Below are 22266 nucleotides of genomic sequence, written 5' to 3'. Positions count from 1 at the left end.
TTATGAAAATTTCCTTCATCAAATATCAGTGTCATTAAGCTTCTTCAAGTACTATGACTTTGAAATGGATGGTTATGGCCTGCAAACTAATTGCTAAAGATAGGTTGGTTTCTTTGGATGATCTGAGGAGTGTAAAGGCTGAGATTGAGATAATGAGTAGGCTTTCTTGGCACCCAATTGTTGTTGATCTCATGGAACGTTGAAAGAGGAAGGTTTTGTTCTTTAGTATCTTTGTGAGGCAGGGGTGCCATTTCATAAATTAGAGAAGCATGGGCAGTTTTCTGAAATTTGAGCCAGGGTTCACTTTAGGAACCTAATGTATTGTCATGCAGATGAGGGTTTTCATAAAGATTTGATTCTATTTGCTTCATATTATTGATAGTTGAACTTGACTTTTCTTTTGTAGTTTTGTCCTTAGGGGTTTGTGCTGTTTTCACTTGTTATTTTTGTATATGTGCTGTTTTTGGCTTCTGGGTCGTGCTGTTTTTGTAATTTTTAAGTTTATTAAGGATCATTGGTGTCTGTTCACTAGTGTGGTGCAGATTGGAGTCTGTGGCATAAAAATTTATCTTTTTTTTTTGTTTTCCATTTGAGTTTCTAGTGCAAACATCTTTGCAGAAGCAAGCTTGTCAAAGTTTCTTTTTCTGCCAGATTTTCCCGTTTGCGTTGGACATGATGTTAAACTACTATGTGAGAGTACATGAATGGTTTTAAATCTAATATGCCCCATCGCACCTGTGGTCTCCTTTCAAAGGGAAGAGTGAAAAACACAAGCACATTTTTGTTTGAATCATCTGATTTGTCTTATGTGTTGAAGTTGCTAATATTTTCCTTTTGGTCATTACTGCACATTAATTGGAACTTTTTCTATGACTATGGTTTATTTTGGTAGTGAACATTTCAAGAGACTGTTTTCTTGTGATCGTTTAAAATTGACATTCATAAAATAATGAATAAAAGAAATATAAGAAATGTGGATTATCCAAAAGGCTCAGATTTCATTTCTCTTGTTTAGTTATGATTATGATCATTTATAGTCCCTCATTGGAATCGCACTATAAAGATGATCAGTATTATAACTTTTGAATTATTTACTTGTGCTCTTTTTTAAAGAAAAAAAAAAGTGATAAGGCAAAGCAACTTTTCATCAAATGGTTGCTCGAGGCTTGCTGAAAGGAAAAAAGAAGATAAAAAACTTAAGTGCCATAGAAAATTACTATTTCTGTCACTGTTGAACTTTTATGGTTGGTTTGCATATTTTGTATCTGCTGGGTCAGAGTAATTAAGCTTTATAATGGCCTCACCGCTTCTTATGTTTTGGATGTCTTATGTTTTTTAATTAATTTTGTACTTGACATGGCTGCCATCCTTCACCCCAGGGTAGTTTCAATGTTATCTGTTGACTCTTATAATGTTCTTTCCATTTTTTGTTTATAGGGTTAGTGTCTTGATAGTTGCTTTAGTTTGGAGTTCTTGGTTTGTTTCATATGAGATGGTATATTGTCTCTTTTTTAATGAAACAAGCCCAGCAAAAATTAAAAAGATTGTTACAATTGATTTTATTTCCAGCATTGCTGATCCATTCTGAGATTTTATAACCAATAATAATCCCCATAATCTGGTTTTTGATCGAGCTCAATGGCGTAGGGTGACCCATAAAGCGACCTTACATGGTTGGTTTTTATTTCTACTTACAAAACAGATCTATTTACTAAATGCCTTCTTTATTACATGCTAAAGATTTTTCTGTAACACCTGATATTTCTCTTAACAAAACTTAGTGTTTAAATCAATTTCTTTAGATCAGCTAAAACTTTCGATTGTCTCAACCAGTTGATGTTTTCATTGCTGCATGCTCCTGAGTTGTAAATTTTGGAAATTTCACTTGATGAAATATTTTTAAAATTATAAAATCAAAAGACTATTCTTCTGACAGTTTTCTGTTTAAACTTAGATGAATTTTCTAAATATAACATGACATAGAGTCTACTACTACTATCCCTATAAAAGCATGGTGTCAACAACAGGGAACCACTGTCTTTTAAGTTATGGTATTCTCTAGTTCTAATTGCAGATTACATGATCTTTCATCAGTATTTTTTATTTCTTCTCTGCATTTTTATGTCTCTTGTTGTGTTTAGAAAGGATGAAAAGTAAAACACTTCTTTTCGCCTTACAGTTACATTTGAATATGAAAGGAATGGTGGTGACATGGAGAGTATATAATCAATTGGTTAGTTTAAGCTGGTTGTTACCACCTGGAAGAGAAGGCACTGATCTGGAATTTTTCTCAGTTTTTTGCACATGAAATATTTTTTGTTGCAATTGTCCACTGTAACTAGAGCTTTGTTCTTTAAAATGCCCCATCATTATTATAATAATTTTAGTTCTTAGTTCCTACCATTCTCCTTCCTCTTGAATATAAAGACTATTGTCAAAATTGTATATTATGTTGGAGTTACTTTATTTTGCATAGAAGCTCAGGAGGTTCTTATCTTTTATTCGGTTGAATTTTCAAATTGATATAGCAATATTATTATATTAGAAAGAGCGAATTTATCTTTAAATTGATATAGCAATTTTCAAATTGCTGCTATAGTCATTTTTTGAATTCAAGATATGTGTAATGTGTTGCTATGAAATGAATTTATTTTCAGATATAAGCTAGTTGTGCACATCATTGCATCTTCATTTTTTCTCACTTTCTTCATTGATTTTCCCCAACAATATAGTGATTGATGGAATGTGTCGAGCTGGGAAACTGAATGATGCATGAGAGCTCGTCTTCTAGCTAAATGGTTACAAATTAATGTTTATAGTTATACTTATATACCATGGTCAATTTAAAAGGACTATTAGATGATACTGAAAACCTAGACTTGTGAATGTGGATGAGAATTGCCGCTGCCTTATAAATGCACTTATCATGTCTGTGTTCAAGGATTTCTGATATATGGTTGGCATGACTTGGTTAAAGATTTGAATAAGGAAGTGCTGTGTACAAAACCTTCTCTAAAGCTCACTGCCCCGGAGGTTTTAGGTATGTTTACTTCTTTTTCTTTTTCCCCCATCCCCACTGTCAATGTCCCAGTTGCTTGAGAGAGAACTGATCATTTAACTGTTGAATGAGCTTGAGCTTCTGAATGAAGGAAATTGCTCCTGGTGATGATATCATCCGCATAGATCAACATATAAATAAATAATCCAAACTTAGAAAGTACCAAAAGTGAAGGATCACATTTGCAAGTAGTGAATTAGAGCTGTTGTCAACCTTTCAAAACAGGTCCGAGGAGCCTGTTTTGTTTTAGGCCATAAAGAGCCTTATGTAACTTAAAAACCATGCTCTTGTCAGTTTCACCATGGCATGTATACTTCTTCCTCAAGAATGCCATTTGAAAAGGCATTGTTGACATCCAGTTGCTGTATAGGCCATTGTTGTGTTAAAGCAAGGTGAGAACAACCTGAGCAATAATAGGTTTGGTACTGAACTAAAAGTTTCAGTATAATCAAACTCGTGTTGACCAGACTTGTATTTATTGACTGATCCATCGCGATTTTCCTTAATCTTGAATACCCACTTGCATCGATCTAATAGCCTCTCTAAGTGGAGGAAGAGGATCTAATGACCAAGTCTTGTTATTAATCAATGCATCATACTCACTTTTCATAGCTGCAACCCATTGGGGATGAGCAAGAGTCTGTTTCACAGTAGCAGTTCTATTTGAGCATTTAAGAGTGTGGGGTGAAGTATGGATTTTACAATTCCAAACTTGGACATAGTTTGCATTGGATGATTATTTGAAACAGGAACCAGGTGAATCGAAGGGGCACAGTCCCAATATTTAGTAGACATAGAAGCATGAGCAAGCAAAGATAAATACAATTCTACAATATGTCTATGCTTGCGTTCACATTTTGTTGATGAGTATAAGGACAAATTAGCCTATATGATAATTGCAGCTCAAAAGAAGATTTAATCTCTTACCCTTAAATGCGAGTCATCGCCACATTACCATATTCCCTCTACCGAGGTACTGATGCTATCCATACTTGTAGCGTCGTTAGCTTCACCGTGTCAACGGGACACGCCATCTGACCTCACCATTAGGAAGACTTTTGACACAAGGAGTTGTTATCATAGCTACACCACCCATCGACTTTGATACCCTGTCAAGCAACCAATTATCCCAAAAGCTTAAGCCTTTACTTTGGGAAAATTAGTTATTTAACATGGTATCAGAGCCTCTATGACTAAGTGGTCTAGAGTTCCATCCATGTCGCCCCTAATTTTTCTAATAAAAAGTTGAATTTCAGCACTTACAGGTGGGGCTATGCATTGTCCTTGCTTCAAGCCTAAAGGGCTCTTGCGTGAGAGAGCGTGTTAGAATATAATATAAAACCATTCAGGTGGACTTTACCAATAGCTTAGACTTTTGAGATAATTGGTTACTTGACAAAGGCAGAAAGAAAGAGCTTCGGACTTCGATTTTAAAAAATAAATTCATGTATATCATCCACAAAGGTGATATAATACAAATAGCCAATAGATTTTAGGGAAGGTCCCACAAGTAACTATAAACCAACTATAAAGGAGATGAATACACAGTAGTAGAGGGGTGAGAAGGAAGACGATGAGCTTTAACTTGCACAGAAGCCTTACAACACTCATCTTCAATTTTATTTGATATGGGTATTTACAGAAATGTAGAGCCCTTTTAAGTACATCAAGATTTGGATGTTCGAATCTAGAATGCCATACATTGGCAGTACAATTAGATGAATTTGATATGTAGTAAAAATAGCAGGTCTTCGATTGGTGTGGCTTAGCCTCAAGTAGAGAACTTGTAAAGGCCATCCGATCCCACTTTGCCTTGGAGCAAGACTCCATTGGTGTCCTGAGATTTTACAAGGCCCAAATGAGGATGAAGCTCATAGAAGACCCTATTATCCTTTTCAAACTTACTAACACTAACAAGATTGTTAGTAATTGAGGGAGCATATAGTAGGTTTTTAACTATGAAGCACGGACTCAGACACGGACACGGAACACGAGCACGGGCGGGAACGGTGATACGGCTAAACTCCAAAAAATAGAATATGGGGACACGACTTAAAAATATATCTATATCTATATATATATATATATTAAAAAAACAACATGATAATATGTTCACAAAATCAGCAGTAAAATCAAGAGTTTTTTTATGAGAAAATTGAATATATATTGAAATACGGGGCACAAGGGGTAAATGCCTATAGAGGTAAGAAAGTAATAACAGTGGCAAACAAAACAGAGCAAGAAATGAGTAATCTGCTTCTGTTCTTAGGGTAACATAGTAGCATGTACATTAGAAAGAACTCAAAGAAGTAACATAGTAGCATCGTTTTTACCTTTGGCAAACAAAATCAACAGATAACAAAATAGGGCAAGATTTGATTTAATAAGGTTTGTTTCAGTTTTAATTAGATAAGATTTGTTTGATTTTTTTAAGTCAAAAAATAATAAAAAAACAACACAAGTGTCCCATATATGTGTCCAGCCACAAAGGTGTGTCAGCTCACTGTACAAGCCGTGTCCGAGCCAAGAAATAATATTTTAAAATTCAGACGTGTCTGACACGTGTCGGTGGCGTGTCCGCAACGTGTCCGTGTCATCCGCGTGTCGGACACGCGGGCACGCCTCTGCTTTGAAGTGTCCGTGCTTCCCTGAGATTAGTGTTTGGTTTAGAGAAAGGAAATAGAAAGGAGGAACCAATACCATTGGTAGACAGGCCCTGTCCATTTCCCACAAAGAGATGGTTTGGGCCTTCAAAAGAATTCATCTTATGTAATTTCTTAGGTAGTGTTTGGTGACAGAACATAACATGATAAAATAGAATGGAACGGGACAGAACATGATAGAACAACGGAACGGGACAGAACAGGATGATACAAGAAAATTATGTTATGTGTGCTGTGTAAGGTAACTCTAAGTCATTAGAACATAACCATAATTTTAATTACGCATATATCCCTGATAAGATAATTAAGACTGTGTTTGTTTCAAATGAAAAAAAGTGATTTTTCTAAATAAAAGTTAAAACAAATGCACTCTAAAGTAGCTTTTCCAAATAATATGCTTTCAACTTACTTTAAAATAATGATTTTTTTGAAAGGGTTAGTCCTCAAATTGGTCTCTGTCTTTGCGTCGTTGTCTGACCTATGTCCCTCGTCGGAAATATTATTGAAAAAATGTCATCTTCTTTGTAAATTGTTTGGAGTAGGTACTCACCGGAGCTCCGGCGAATGATGATTTGGATCTGCTGACTGGGTTAAAAAAATTGAAATGGACAGGGCCTGTCTACCAATGACTTTAGATGTATTAGCCATTAGGCTATGAATCAAAAAAAAAAATGAAAACCCTATTATCCTTTTCAAACTTACTAACAATAACAAGATTCTTAATAATTGAGGGAACATAGAGTAGGTTTTTAAGACTGAAATTAGTGTTTGGTTTATAGGAAGAAAATAAAAAGGAGGAACCAATGTCATTGGTAGACAGACCCTGTCCATTTCCCACAAAGAGATGGTCTGGGCCTTCAAATGATTCGATTCTTCTTCTATAATTTTTATGTAGCGTTTGGTGACGGTGACGGAACAGATCAAGATAAAACAGAACAGAACATGACAAAATAGGATAGAACAAGACAATTATGTTATGTGTGCTGTGTTGGGTAACTCTAAGTCATTAGAACAGAACCATAATTTTAATTACATTTATAACCTTGATAAGATAATTAAGACTGTGTTTGTTTCAAATGAAAAAAGTGATTTTTTTAAATAAAAGCTTAAACAAATGCACTCTAAAGTAACTTTTCCAAATAATATGCCATCAGCTTATTTTAAAATAATGACTTTTTTGAATTGATTAATCCTTAAATTAGTCTTTGTCTTTGTATCGCCGTCTGACCTAGGTCCGTCGCCAGAAAAAATATTGAAAATGTCATCTTTTTTGTAAATCGTTTGAAGCATGTCATCGACGGAGTTCCGACGAGTGATAATTTAAATCACTGACAGGGTTAAAAAAATGGAAACGGACAGGACCTTTCTAGGGTTGTACTAAAATATACCTTTCACAATCCTGATGATGCTGTTTCCTTCTTCAATCGCTTGCTCCAAATGCATCCTACCCCTTCCATCATCGAATTTAGTATGATTTTAACTTCCCTAGTGAAGATGAAGCATTACTCCACTGCCATATCCCTTTCTCACCAAATGGAACTTAAGGGAATTAGGCCTGACATTGTCACTTCCAGCATCTTGATCAATTGTTACGGCCACTTAGGTCAACTTACTTCAGCTTTTTCTGTAATGGGAAACATTCTCAAGAGAGGTTATCAGCCAAACACTATCATCTTGAATACACTTATGAAAGGTCTCTGTCTTAAAGGCATGGTTCAAAGAGCCATGGAATTTCATGATGATGTGGTTGCACAGGGATTTCGGTTGGATGAAGTTAGTTACGCGACGTTGATCAATGGGTTATGCAAAACGGGAGACACAAGAGCGGCGCTGCGGTTACTGAGACAGATTGAAGGGCCTAATGTGATAATGTACAGCACAATCATTGATAGTTTGTGTAAAGTTAAACTTGTAAGTGATGCATATGACTTATATTCTGAAATGGTTGCAGGAGAATTCCACCTAATGCTGTCACTTATAATGCATTGATAAATGGCTTTTACATTGTTGGTCGATTTCAACAAGCGGTTGGTTTGTTAAACGAAATGGTGTTGCAACGTATTGACGCGGAAGTTCGTACTTTTAATATATTGGTTGAGGCTTTATGTAAGGAAGGAAATGTGAAAGAAGCAAAAAATGTGTTTGCTGTGATGGTGAAACAAGGTCTGGAACCTAATATTGTTAGTTATAGTTCTCTCATGGATGGGTGCTGTCTTGTTAAGGAAGTAAACAAGGCCAAAGATATATTCAACTTCATGGTCCAAAGGGGAGTGACTCCTGATGTTCAGAGCTATACTATCATAATTAATGGTTTGTGTAAGATTAAAATGGTGGATGAAGTCTGGAACCTGTTAAATGAAATGCATTCCAAAAAGATAATTGCTGATACAATATGCTACAATTCTCTTATTGATGGTTTGTGCAAATTAGGGAGATCCTTTGATGCCTGGAAGCTTGTTAATGAGATGAATTATAGAGGTATTCAGCCTAATATGTACACATACACTGTACTTATGGATGGACTATGCAAAGTAGGAAGACTTAAGGATGCTCAGGAAATTTTGATTAAAGGCTACAATTTAAATGTCCGGACATATTCAGTTATGATCGATGGGTATTGTAAAGAGGGTTTGTTTGATGAAGCATTGATATTGATGTCAAAAATGGAAAGCAGCGGTTGTATTCCTGATGCTGTAACTTATGGAATAATTATCCGTGCTTTGTTTAAAAAAGGTGAGAATGATAAGGCAGAGAAGCTTCTTCGTGAAATGGTTGCTAGAAGTCTACATTAAGAGTACAACTAGGTAAGTTGCTTTCTAGTTCCATATTAAATTATTAGAAACTTGATTTTGACCATCCAATCTTTAATTTTTGAATGATTGTTACAGATAAAAAAGATGCACTACAACTCTCATTTTAGTTTTAATTAAATTCATGTTTTGTTATGCTCCTTATTTTCGAATGAATGCAAAATTTATGCGGATACAAATGTGAAGGTAAATTCGCATGTAATAATAGTACTTTTCATGCTTAATTCTAGCCCGTGGGTTTTCTTTTCAAAAATATTTGTAGGTACAATCGCAGAACTTGCCCACAATATTATGAAATTTGATGGGAATTTCCCCAAAATGGTTCACAAGAGAAACAGCAGGAATTTTTTTTTGTGTTACAAGAGGAAAATTAACATAAGAGGAAAACTAACTAATCGCATCCAAATACAGCGATGCATAAACAAATGAAGGAGGATTCCTCTAAATTCGCTTATTGGCTTCCTCTCTAGCAGCTTCCTTGGCCAGCTGATTTGTTGTGTTGTTCTTGTCTCTCTCTATAAGCTGCAAGTGCCAACTCTGCACCGTCCCCATTGCGGAGCGCACCCGGTTAATGATATCTCTGTCCCAGAAATGCCCAACATTCATATTAGTCTGCAACACATTTGTTACCTGGAGACAATCTGTAGAACACCTTATATCCTTGTACCCAAGCTCGATAGCATGCGTAATGCCTAGTTCCACTGCCAGAAGCTCGGCCAGGAACGCCCCTCCTTGGTTATAGCTGGTTGACACGCCGGAGATCCAGGTACCATCTTTTTCTCTAATAATAGCCACACAACCCATCATACCCCTTCTTGGAATCCAACTTCCATCAACGGTAACAGAGACAGATTGAGAACTCGAACCTGGAGGGTCTCCTTCAAGCTGTTGTTGCTCGGGAAGCAAAGTTTTCCGGCATAACACTTCATCCCTAAGAGCACTACAAAGTACCTGATTGAGCGGCCAAGTTTGATCATCGAACACACTGTTGTTATGCCAACACCACATCCACCATAATAGAGCAATGCCGAGAACACGATGACAGTGAGACAACAGATCATGAAGCCAAACAGTGAAGTCAATTTAGGCAGCAAGAGGGGGAAGGATAGAGCGAAACTGAGACCATAACCGTTGAGAGATCAAGGCACCATCTGAAGATATGATCAAGGTCTTCAATGTCAGCATCACAGCGCTGACATGCTGCATTAACCGCAAACAGCAGGAAATTAATAACTTGTTAATTATTTTTCTGCGACTTCTAATATCTTTAATTCGCCTCAATTTGCTACGATTTTTTATTTTTTATGCAGTTTTGCAGGAAATTTTAAATTTTATTATGATTAGTATTTTAGTCCGTGAAATTCATGAGAAATACTTTTCAAATAATTTAAATATATTATAATTTAAAATAAAATAGATAAAATTATTATTTTATTATTAAAATATACTTTTTAAAAATATATATTTTTAGTATAATATATCTGTCAAAAAAATCTAATATATAAATATAAAATATTATAAGTAACTTTTTTTTGTTACAATTTGGAAATACTAAAACTAAATTATTTTGTTTATTGGAAGGGATAGAGCCCAAACACGAAACAAACTACACTTGGTAGCTGCGGGACTGAAATACCCGTGCAATCATAAAATAAAAGGTTCCTACAGGGCGGAGCGTCAAAGAAGTGAACTCCCCAGAGCAAATAAATGTCTAAGATAACTGTGTGAGTTTGCTGCTGAGAAATCAATATACGATTCCACCCAGCCCACATTTCTCCTAACTCTTATCACTTAAGCTATCATTCGGGGACAATGTGTTCGATTTATTAACCCACATTACTAATTTAGTGGGATATTTTCTATTTTTCCTTACTAACTTTAGAACGATCGGGAATTTTCAAATTTCTGAATTGTGAAAAACGGAAATTTTTATAAGAAATCATAATTGCATTAAGGAGTGATACCTTGTTTTATTATATGTCTCTATTCTAATGTATTTTATTATTAACAAAATTGAAAAAAAAAAAACCCAAATCTCTTATGAAACATAGAGTAACATGGTCAATCTCATATAATTATATAAACAACTAGTATTGATCCTGCGCCATACACTGATGGAGTAAGAGTACTTTGTCGGCATACATTGAATCTTTTCATATTTCCTCTTCATTTTTCTTAAAATACATATAGGATATATCACCTATTTAAGTTTTTTTTTTCAATCCTAATTACATTATAATTCCCTTTTTTTTCTAATTTGTTATGCTTTGAATCAATATATAAAATTTAGTCTTCCAGATGTATATACAAAAACATAAAATAAAAAAGAATTGATTAATTTCCAAATCAGTGATTTAATAAAACTATTTGACAACCATTTTTTATAGCATATTTGATATCATTTTGAGTTTAAGATTTTTTTTTGATGCAAAAACAACAAAGAGAGCAAAGGAAAAAAAAACAATAAAGAAACCCCTTACTGCCTAACAGTTGGTCAGCCAAAAGCAAATGCTCCATGATAGTGGGGGGATTCTGGAGGAGGACAAAATCACGCTCCTGAGTTGCTTCCGCGTTAGCTAAGAAGTCCGCACAGACATTCCCCTCACACAACTATATACTATTTCCGAAACTAAAAAGTGACAACTCCGGCAAGTATCACCTCTTATTCTATGTCTTTCTACATAAGTTTTTCTCTCTCATACTATAATCAGTAGGTAGATGATGTCATATTTATATTTTCTGATTTTTTGTAATCTAATTATTAAATAGTTTGTTATTTTCGAAAATAATTGATATATTAATATAGCATTTAATATCATCAATGATATTAAAGTAATTAACAAAAGTCAATTATGAATTTTTTTTGAAAACAACTGCTGTATTAATTTTACATTTAATGATATTAGAATAGTTAATAAAAATTAATTGTGTGAGTTTTCTACCATTAAGATGTATGCTCACAAAGTCTTTTTTTAATGATTATGATTATTTTTTATATAAAAAATGAAAAAATTGAATGTAATATCTTACGTTCAAAATGATACCAAATATATTATAAAAAATTGACATCAAATAGTTTTAAAGGATAAATTTGGAAGATTAAAATGATTTTGGTATATTGATACAAAGCATAACAAATTAGAGTGTAACTAGGATTAGGAAAAAAAAAATTAAATATGTGATATACGTATTTAAAAAAGAAAAATGAGGGATAAAATATGAAAAAGTCTGATGTATAACGACAAAGTACTTATATTTCTTTCGGGCATAACATGAGATCAATGCTAGTTTGAGTTCATATTTGAATAGTAAGAAGAGGAGAGAAAAAGTAAATTGAAAAAGAGAGCATCTAGTCATTTTCTTGAGTTCGTACAAAATAGTTCTCTCTCTGTTCCAAAATTATTATAGTTTTAACTTTTTTATTTTGTTCTAAAACCATTGTTGTTTTACATATCCAAAGCATTTTATATCATTCTCTTCCATTCATGCCCTCATTTAATATTGTATCTCATAAATATCACATCTTATTTCCACCAATCACAATTCTCACCAATTAGTTGACCAATGATTTCCATTTTCTCTCTTTCATATAACTCATATTAAATAATGGTGTTTCAGTCAAATTATAACATAAATTAATAAACTCTTGAACTTTGTGCAAAAACCTTAAACTACAATAGTTTTAGAGTGGAGAGAATAATATTTTAGGTTAAATCCCATAAAATCCTGATTGTGATAACATAGGTTTTAAAATCCATATTTTAGGAACAGTGGCCGGTTTCATAAAAAAAAAGATGTATTCTCAGTTCTCACAATTCCCCCTTGCAATTTGCAAACCAAAAAGGTCACCTCCGCCGTCAGTGTTATCGCCGTTTGTGGGGAGTTGGGTTTGGGGCCTCCCCTATGGGGCTGCGCGCCCCACCATTTTTTTTTAAACCCAAAAGTGCCCTACGGAAAGGTACTTTCCGTATTCAATTTAACTGAATACGGAAAGGTACTTTCCGTATTATATTTTGATGACTACGGAAAGGTATTTTCCGTATTTAACTCTGACAGGATTCCCCCTTTTTCCACCATTACTCCTCCCTCACCAACCTTCACCAACCCCTCACCAGCCCCCCTGAACCTCCTCAATGCCTCCAGACCACCCTCTCTCTCACCCTCTCCTACCTCACTTTCATTCCCAAGCTCTCCACCACCATCCACTCCTTCATTTCCCAAGCTCTCCACCACTACAACAAGTGTTGTAGTAGAGGTAAGTCTATGTGTTTATTTGTTGTTATTTTGTAGGATTAAGTAGTGGAAGTAGTTAGATTAAGTAGTTTAAGTAGTTAGATTAAGTAGTTTAAGTAGTTAGAAGATGGGTTTTTGAATTCTGAGTCGTGATATAATACGGATTGTTATCTTCCGTATTGAATATGGAAAGGTACTTTCCGTATTCAGTATGGAAAGTAACAATCCGTATTCGGTATGGAAAGTAGATTTCCGTATTGAGTATGGAATGTAACTTTCTGTATTCTCTTCCAGGGATGACAGATTCATTTTTCTTTGGTGAGTCACAATTGATTGAAGCTGGATTTCACAATGGTCAACCTGAAGAGGCCACTACAGAGGTGCCACCACCAGCATTTGTGCCCCCGTGTATAAGTATAGATGTCTCGCATTTATTTGCAACTGATCAGGTATTCTTTGAACATATTTTTGCATTGTTTTGAGAGTGTAATATATCAATTCTTATTATGTCTTGATCACCCTTGTAATCAATTCTTATTATTATAACAGATTTTCCCTACCCGTGATGATCTTATCAATTGGGTTCATGGAATTGCGATTGAAAATGGATATGTTACGTTGATCACAAAGTCAGATTATGGTGGGAATGGAAGCAGAAAAGCTTATGTCATGTTGGGGTGCGAGAAGCATGGTAAATATGTTCCTTATAGAGACCCTGACCTTGTTGAAGGGACGAGATCACAAAAGACAGGTTGTCCTTTTAGACTAAAAGGACGACCTAGGAAAAATGGCATAGATAGAGATTGGCGGCTAAAGGTGATGGAAGGTATACACAACCATGAACCAGCTAGGTCACTACTTGGGCACAATTTTGTTGGTCGTCTAAAACCCGGAGAGAAGGAGCAAGTGGGAAAAATGACAAGGAGTTGGGTTCCACCGAGAAAGATGTTGTTGACTTTGAAGGAAAACAATCCTTCAAACTTGACTACCATATCTCAGATTTATGGTGTTTGCAAGAGGTTAAGAAAATCCCTCCGCGGGGGATTGACAGAAATGCAACACTTGTTGAAGAAGTTGGACGGTGACAAGTATGTCCACTTTGAAAGACATGAGCCTGGATCGGAAGTCATTAGGGATGTATTTTGGGCTCATCCAAATGCTATCAAACTGTTCAACACATTTCCATATGTAGTGATTATGGATTGCACATACAAGACAAACAAATATGCAATTCCCTTGCTTGAGATTGTTGGACTGACTTCCACAGATAAGACATACTCCATAGCCTTTTGCTACATTGTTAATGAGGGCACAGATGACTACGTTTGGGCACTGGAGTGTATGAAGTCTCTATTAGCTGATCAAGCCATGTTGCCTAAGGTGATTGTTACTGACAGGGATCTTGCCTTATTGAGTGCTGCTAAGCAAAGCCTTCCTAACACTACAATTTTATTATGCTTGTGGCACATCAACAAGTGTGTTTTGGCAAAGTGCAAACTCTATGTTGGCACAGATGATTTTGCTGAGTTGGTTATGATGAAGTGGGCAGAGGTGGTGGATGCTGCAACAGTTGAAGAATTTGAAGTGAAATGGATGCAATTGTTTAATATGTGCAAGGCAAAATACAGCAACTTTACCTCCTATTGTTCTACTACATGGTTGGTTCACAAGGAGAAATTCGCCAAGGCATGGACAAATCATGTGATGCACTTTGGAACAACAACAAGTAACAGGTAAAAAAATTACATGAGCTTAATTTATGCGTTGTTTGTTCATTTGATAGATTGTTGTTAATAAGATATCTATTTGTTGTTTGCAGGGCTGAAGGTGCACATGCCAGTTTGAAGAAGATGTTACGGGATTGCAAGGGTGACCTGGCCACTTCATGGGATGCGTCGCATAGTTTGACATGTAATCGACATACTGAAATATTAGCATCGTTTGAGCGCAGTATTCACAGAATTGATCACATTTTCATGTTCCCATTTTACACAAATATTAGAGGATTTGTGTCAAACAAATGCCTGCAGCTCATCGACGATGAACATATAAGAATGAAGTCCTACGGCGGATGCGATTGCTTGTTGAGAGAGACTCATGGACTACCTTGCGGTTGTGAACTTGCAGGTCACCGGTCAACCACTCTCTTGTCAATTAATTCTATTTGTTATTGAAAGTGACACTTTTGTGAACTTGCAGGTTATGAAAGAATTCCATATGAGTCAATTCATCCATTCTGGAAGAGACTGAGTTGGGAGCATGTACCTGAACCTGTTGCAGATACTACCAGCAACCATATTTGCGGCATGAACCATGGAGATATGCAACTAGAAGTTGAGGCATTGACACATTATTTCAGTTCTTTGGATACTGGAGGGCAGAGTATGGTAAGAAGGAAGCTTCAAGCGATCTATTGTCCTGAAAGCAGTTCACTTTGTACTCTTGCGGTTAAGATAAGGTCCAAGCGCACTCTTAAGGCGAATGAGAAAATACCACCTAAGAATAAAGCAATAGGATCCTTGACTCGTGATCTTTCAGGTTTTGAACATGTTGATAGGGAGATCAGAGAGGCAAAGAAGGTTTCACAACCACCAAAGAAGAAGAAGCGTGTGAAGAAGTCTGATACAAGCTATTTCATGGGTCATTTTTCAGCCTTTTTCCACCCATATATACAAACAGTTCAGAATGTTGAGGATGATGGTAACTGTGGCTATAGAGCCGTTGCTGCATTACTCGGACTACCATCAGGTGAGGAAAGTTGGTCATGGGTTAGGGCAGCGTTGATAGAAGAACTTGAACGACACAGAGGGTTGTATGATGAAATGTGGTCCAGACATGTGGTTAATGCCTTACATTCCCGACTCACTCTTCCTCCTGGTGATCCGGCTACCGAGGATAAATGGATGCAACTGCCAGAGATGGGATACCTTGTAGCAACCAGGTTCCAAGTGGTTTTCATATCCATCTCCTCTACGGGTTGTTGGTCATACCTTCCACTAAGAGGAGAAGGTCCACCGGATGTACATCCTGTTATAGCTGTTGGTCATGTGATTAATCACTTTGTACAGGTATTTTTTGATTGAGTACACTAATATACAAATATACAGTCAATCACTCGCCCCGACCCCTACCGGCCCCTCTACGACCTCTAGGTCCACGGGCTCTGCCTCCACGGCCTCTGCCTCCACGCGCACCCTCTGCAAGAGCACCCTCTGCAGGAGCACCCTCTCCACGGGCTCTGCCTCCACGGCCTCTGCCTCCACGCGCTCTGTCTCCACGACCTCTGCCTCCTGCAGCTCTAGCTCCTCGGACAGCAGCAAAGGCTACCCCCTGGGTACCAATGAAGGCATTGGATCTAATAAGATCCAGCGCCCTCTCAGTGAGGGATCGGGAATGCGTGCCCTCTGCAGGAGCATCTGGCACCTCGAGTGACTGCTCCAACAAGTCCACGGCCCGACGCATAACAGTCTGCAAAAATAATGTAGATACATTAGATACAAATAAAATATCATGAACAAAAAATCACAATTGAATGGAAAATAAAATTCAAACTTACCACCGCACTGAACTCCTCCCTCCTATCATCAGGGATGATGAACCGATGGGACACAGCGCTGTACCACCTCATGTAATCCTCCACAGCCTCTCCCGGATATGTAGCGGGGATCCCCTGAGGGCGGAGGTGCGGCGCAAACTCAGCAAAGGCAGCATCTGCGGTCTCAGCAAGGGACCCAGACGTCTGGATCTCAGAGGGGTGTCGAGGGACATCCTGTATGAAGCCAAACTGGCGCAGAACCCTCTCTGGTAGATGCCGTCGAACAACACGGCCAAATGGCGACCGGATGTAGCCAGAATACATGGCCCTCGGATCCCGTGGTCGATGAGCCCGATGGTCCTCAAATGGGGTCCATATAACGTCATCCACCGTCAGCTCATCGAGCATGACTCGCCTCTCATCAAGGCCTGCATGCCCGACCCGGGACATAGCCCACCGCCGCGCCCTAGGCTGGTCCTGCGAGTACTCCGGATCCGCCCTACGGATAATGACGCGGTCAGAAAGGTACTCGTAGACCCATCCTAGCAGGAGCGAGCTAAAACCTCCCATCTGGGCCGTCCCCTTCCTGGACGCTCGACTAAGCTGGTCGTATAGCGTAGCGAGCGCAATCGCGCCCCACGCGTACTCGCACACTCGACCAAGATCCTCCAACATCCCTATCCAGTAGACGGTCGTATGGTAGCCTCCGCTCTTGCTAGCAAAGAGCGTGGCGCCTAGCTGGTTCACCAGCCAAATCCGTGCAGCGTCCTCATATCGGTGCTCTACAATGAAGTGAATTAAGTTAATAGTTTATAACAATACAACAATAATAGATACAAAGACAATACAATAATAATTAAGACATACCCGCCAACGCAGCCTCATACCGGGTCTGCAAGACCCCAAAGCGAATAGTCTGGGACCTATTCGTATCAAACTCAGCCTCATAAATACCAACAGATCCTCCCATCAACTGAGCACAGAGCGCTGCACACTCGTCCCTCTCCCCCCTCCCAGGCGTATAGAACCTCGACCCCATGGGGAGATGGAGAAGAGCCGACACGTCGTCCAAGGTGATAGTCATCTCCCCAAACGGCATGTGGAAGCTACTAGTCTCCTCATGCCATCGCTCCACAAGGGCCAAAATAAGGCCTGCATCTGTCACCGGGTAGCTGCAATAGGGTAGCTGATGAAGACCCGTCTGCTCAATCAACTCTCGAACCCGCCTGTGACTGTCTGAATCACCATCACAAGCAAGGTTCCAAACCTTCCCCCCAGCTGTGGCCACCTTCAACTGTCGACGGTCCACATACCGCTCGTCTGTGCGTAGGAGTGCATGCCACGCCCAAGGAGCCTTGTGATCAGCATAATGGGTGAGGAGCGATAGCTCAACAGGCCCCCCCGGAAACGGCGGCAACCTCTGGATCAGGTCCTCCTCGCCACCCTGTGCCCCCTGCTCTGGCGGCAGGACATCAGCATCAACAGTAGGCGGAGGAATACTATCCTCGTCAGATCCTCCCATGCCGGATGAGGCCTCGCCTGATGACTCCTCGCCGGAAGACTCCTCGCCTGAGGACTCCTCGCCTGAGGACTCCTCGTCTGAGGACTCCTCGCCTGATGACTCAACCATGGGAGAGGGCGGAGAAACAACTGTAGGTATCTCAACCGTGGGAGACGGCGAATAATCAACCAGAGGAACCTCAATCATGGGAGACGGCGGAGAAACAACTGGAGCTGAAGCCTCCACCGCCTGAGAGGTTGCAGCATGATCGCCGCGCCGGCTAGAAGCATGTAACCGCCGGTGTCTATCCTCAGTAGCCCCGACATCCTCACTAGAAGCATGAGACCTCTTTCTGTTCTTCATTCTCACTATATATTCAGAGCAAACATTCACTATATATACCATTTCAGCCATAGACAGAAACATGATGCAAGCAAATGGAAAATTCCTAGAATTTTATAAGTACATAGATGATAATCGGATCTTCTGTGGATTATGCATGCTTGGATCAACTTTTATTTTCCTAATAATCAATTATGGCATCTAGAAACTACTCACAAATGCTTTGGAAATCTTCTATAATTGATTCTGAACCCAGAATCAATTATAAGTGTTGGGTTTGGTTCTGAGATGAATACGGAAAACGTTTTTCCGTATTCAATACGGAAAACCATGTTCCATACTGAATACGGAATACCATTTTCCATATTCAATACGGAAACCTGTGATCCGTATTTACCCAGAAACGCCATTAACGACAATGAGCTATCGGCCCTAAACCCAAACCACATTCAAGACATTTCAGCCAACAATACCTCTACACAAGCAACAATCGACTACCCTAGGGTTCAATGATTAACATAATTTCAAGTTAAATGGGGAAAATCCAAAAATCCTTACCTCTAGGTTTCAATTCTGAGAATGGGGTTGTGAAGAGCTTTGATGGAGATGATGGAACCTTTCAAGTACACGGTTCAAGCAAGGGGAGCGACAGAGATCGAAGGTTGAAGAGGGGAGAAGAGCTTGGCAAAATACGGAATGAAGTTTGAAATGGGTTTGAATAAACCCTTGCCGGTTTACATACTAATATAATACGGATATAAGACTTCCGTATTGAATACGGAAATGTTGCTTCCGTATTCTATTAAAGGGGGGCGTTCCAGTAATTTCCCCACTTTAAGTGGGGCGGGGAGCCCCATAGGGGGGGCCAAACCCAACTCCCCCGTTTGTGCTACTCCATTCATATAATAATACAATGTCGTCAACGTTATCAAGATTAAGAAGAATCTCTCCCTTTCGTTCTAACCCCATTTCACTTCTTTCCTTTCACTCTCACTCTCACTTTCATTCTGTTCCTCCTTCCTTTCACAATCCTCATGATGATGCTGTCTCCTTCTTCAACCGCTTACTCCAAATGCATCCTATCCCACCCATTTTCGAATACGGTAAGATTTTAACTTCCCTCGTTAAGATGAAGCATTATTCCACCGCTATCTCGCTTTCTCACAAAATGGAGTTCACTGGAATCAAGCCAAGCCTTGTTACTCTCAACATCTTGATCAATTGTTACTGCCACCTAGGTCAAACCACTTCCGCATTTTCTGTATTGGCCAACATTCTCAAGCGAGGTTATCACCTAGATACCTTCACCTTCACTACTCTTATTAAAGGTCTCTGTCTTCACGGCAATGTTCAACGAGCACTGCAATTTCATGACGACGCGGTAGCTCAGGGGGTTCGGTTGGATCATGTCAGTTACGGGACGTTGATCAATGGCCTATGTAAAATGGGGGAAACAAGAGCTGCTTTGGAGTTTCTGAGACAGATTGAAGGGCAATTGATTATTCCTAATGTGGTAATGTACACCACAATCATTGATAGCTTGGGCAAAGATAAACGTGTAAGTGATGCTTTTGATTTATATTCGGAAATGGTTGCCAAGGGAATATCTCCTAATGTTTTCACTTACAGTGCTTTAATATATGGCTTCTGCATTGTTGGTCAAGTGAAGCAAGCAGTTGGTTTGTTAGATGAAATGGTATTGAAAAATATCTATCCAAATGATTATACCTTTAATATACTGGTTGATGCTTTATGTATGGAAGGACTGTTGAAGGAAGCTAAAAATGTGTTGGCTGTGATGATGAAACAAGGTGTGAAACCCGATGTTATCACTTATAATTCTTTGATGGATGGGTATTGCATGGTTAATGAAGTGAACAAAGCCCAAGATGTATTCAACACCATCGCCCAAATGGGAGTGCCTCCTAATGTTCATAGCTACACTATCATGATTAGTGGGTTGTGTAAGATTAAAAAGGTGGATGAAGCCTTGAATCTCTTAAAACAAATGCATAGCAAAAAGATAGTTCTTAATACAGTAACCTACAGTTCTCTTATTGATGGTTTGTGCAAATTAGGGAGAATCTTTGATGCTTGGGAGATTGTTGATGAGATGCATGCTAGAGGTACACCACCCAATGTAATAAATAACTTATAGTCCCTTATTCGATGCTTTATGTAAAAGCCATCATGTTGAGAAGGCAATTGCTTTAATCAAGAAAATTGAAGACCATGGTATTCAGCCAGATGTGCACACATACACGATACTTATGGATGGACTATGCAAAGTAGGAAGACTTAAGGATGCTCAAGAGGTTTTTCAGGATATTTTAATTGAAGGCTACATATGAAACAATTATTTGCACCCTCTTTGAAAAAGGCGAGAATGATAAGACAAAGAAGCTTCTTCATGAAATGATTGCAAGAGATCTACTCTAAGAGCTAAACTATGTAAGATGATTTCTAGTTACACGGTAAGTTATTTTTTATTTTGATGTTCAGCATCCAATCTTTTTTTCCCGTTTGGTAGCACAGAAAAAAGAAGACGAACTGAGCAATTGTTTCACTATCACTTTTGTTTTTGTCGAATTCATATGTTGTGAAATTCATTTTTGATGTTGTAATTTCCATGATCCATTTCTCTCAAAAGCTTAAACTATTAGGTAAAAGTACGTGCATGGATTTAGATCTAACACTCCCTGTCACACTTGACTTTGCTTAAACTGTGCACCATGTGCAAGTCCACCCAACTTTTCGCTGAAATTTGACCTTTATCAAATTCAACCAACAAGAACAAGTACTGAAATTTGCTTCAAGCTCATTTGTGCTCTTTTTGAAAATGTTTCTATAAGGTAAAACAGATTTTCATCAAATGATTGCTAGAGGCTTGCTGAAAGGATGAAAGAAGATTCAACATATCAGAGCCTTATCAGATTACATTTTTAATACTGTTGAAATTTTTATGATTTTGGTTAACTGTTGGGCAAGAGGTGTTGAGCTACCTAACAGCTGTACTGCTGCTGGTGTTTTGGCTATCTGATGTTTTTAAATTAATTCTATACTTGTTGCTCTAATTTTGAGCCTTGACATGGCTGTCATCCTTCTTCCTTGGGTAGTTTCAATATGCTTTGTTGACTCTTATGAGGAGGATATTTCCCCTTTTTGCTTAATGGGTTAGTGTTTTAGAAGTCTTGGTTGTAACTTTAGGAGTTCTTGATTGTTGTCATATAAAATGATATATGGTCTCTTTTTTTCATGACACAAGCTAAGCAAAAACTGAATAGATTTTACCATTAATTTTATTTCCAGCATTAGGTATCCATTCTGAAGTTAAAAGGTTTTCATTCCTACATTTAAAACAAAAAAAGTTGCTAAAATGCTCTTTTTTTTTCTTTCCTCTTCATGTTTATTTTTTTTATTCACGTAAATCAAAGCCTAAATAGTAGTCTTTTAAGATAGTCATTTAACTTCCTAAACATTGAGTCATTTTTTGTTATTCAGGTTATGCTTTCTTAACAGAAGAAACTGTGGCAGTAAATGCTGAAGCTTTTTTTTATAACACCTGATATTCTTCTTAATAAAACGTAGTGTACAGATCAATTTCTTTGAGATCAGCTAAAAGTTTCAATTATCTCACACTAGTGAATGTTTTCATAGTGTCATGCTCCTCAGTTGTAACTTTAGGAAATTTCACTTGATTAAAATCTGTAGATTATTAAATCAATCGAATATTCTTTGGAGACAACCTTTCTGTTTAAGCTTATACAAATTTTGTCAACACTTCTTGTACACAACCTGACATAAAGATTTCTATAGTGTCTCTTTATAACAGGATATCAAAAACCCATTATTATTCAAACCTAGTTTGGAGTTTTGGTGTCTGTATGAAAGGGTGAAGAAGAGACAATAAAAGATAAAGTGCATTATGTCCAGTCTTATTGAGGTGTTACATCCTCCTAACAAACTTCTGAACCAGTTTTAACTAAGCTAACCAAGTCTAATTGAACTCTAACAGTGGTATATGCACTCTAGCAGTACCCTGTTTACATTATTAACTTATATACCTTGTTACTCCCTACTCAAGCTCTTCTGTGTTAATGAACCGCTGCTATGGCACACACAGT

At 38.0% G+C, this 22266-nt stretch overlaps 2 protein-coding genes and 1 pseudogene across 2 annotated transcripts; 2 read left to right on the top strand and 1 right to left on the bottom strand.

Annotated features, from left to right (window-relative positions):
* Window positions 1-5238: 5238 nt before the first annotated feature.
* Window positions 5239-8513, top strand: LOC130736648 (pentatricopeptide repeat-containing protein At1g12300, mitochondrial-like; annotated as a pseudogene).
* Window positions 8514-15860: 7347 nt separating this feature from the next.
* On the bottom strand, window positions 15861-17891 carry LOC130738354 (protein MAINTENANCE OF MERISTEMS-like). Its single transcript, XM_057590326.1, has 3 exons — window positions 17167-17891; window positions 16321-17081; window positions 15861-16232 (listed from the first exon to the last, which is right to left on the bottom strand). Exons 1-3 carry the CDS (start codon window positions 17819-17821, stop codon window positions 15876-15878), a joined length of 1773 nt encoding a protein of 590 aa, XP_057446309.1. The 5' UTR covers window positions 17822-17891; the 3' UTR covers window positions 15861-15875.
* Window positions 17892-19055: 1164 nt separating this feature from the next.
* Window positions 19056-20493, top strand: LOC130736646 (putative pentatricopeptide repeat-containing protein At1g12700, mitochondrial). Its single transcript, XM_057588449.1, has 2 exons — window positions 19056-20282; window positions 20344-20493. The coding sequence occupies exons 1-2, from the start codon at window positions 19056-19058 to the stop codon at window positions 20491-20493; spliced, it is 1377 nt and encodes a 458-aa protein (XP_057444432.1).
* The last annotated feature ends 1773 nt before the right edge of the window (window positions 20494-22266 follow it).

The sequence above is a fragment of the Lotus japonicus genome, chromosome 2, assembly GCF_012489685.1.
Source record: "Lotus japonicus ecotype B-129 chromosome 2, LjGifu_v1.2".
Lineage (NCBI taxonomy): Eukaryota > Viridiplantae > Streptophyta > Magnoliopsida > Fabales > Fabaceae > Lotus > Lotus japonicus.
The sequence above is the reverse complement of the archived record's forward strand: the minus strand, read 5'-3'. Positions and strand labels throughout refer to the sequence as shown.

Coding starts and splice junctions, on each gene's coding strand:
- LOC130736646 (XM_057588449.1), top strand. CDS start 19,056: ATGTCGTCAACGTTATCAAGATTAAGAAGAATCTCTCCCTTTCGTTCT. Junction 20,283..20,343: donor CTAGAGGTACACCACCCAAT/GTAATAAATAAC, acceptor CATGTTGAGAAG/GCAATTGCTTTAATCAAGAA.
- LOC130738354 (XM_057590326.1), bottom strand. CDS start 17,821: ATGGGAGGATCTGACGAGGATAGTATTCCTCCGCCTACTGTTGATGCT. Junction 17,082..17,166: donor GTATGAGGCTGCGTTGGCGG/GTATGTCTTAAT, acceptor ACTTCATTGTAG/AGCACCGATATGAGGACGCT. Junction 16,233..16,320: donor GGGAGGAGTTCAGTGCGGTG/GTAAGTTTGAAT, acceptor TTATTTTTGCAG/ACTGTTATGCGTCGGGCCGT.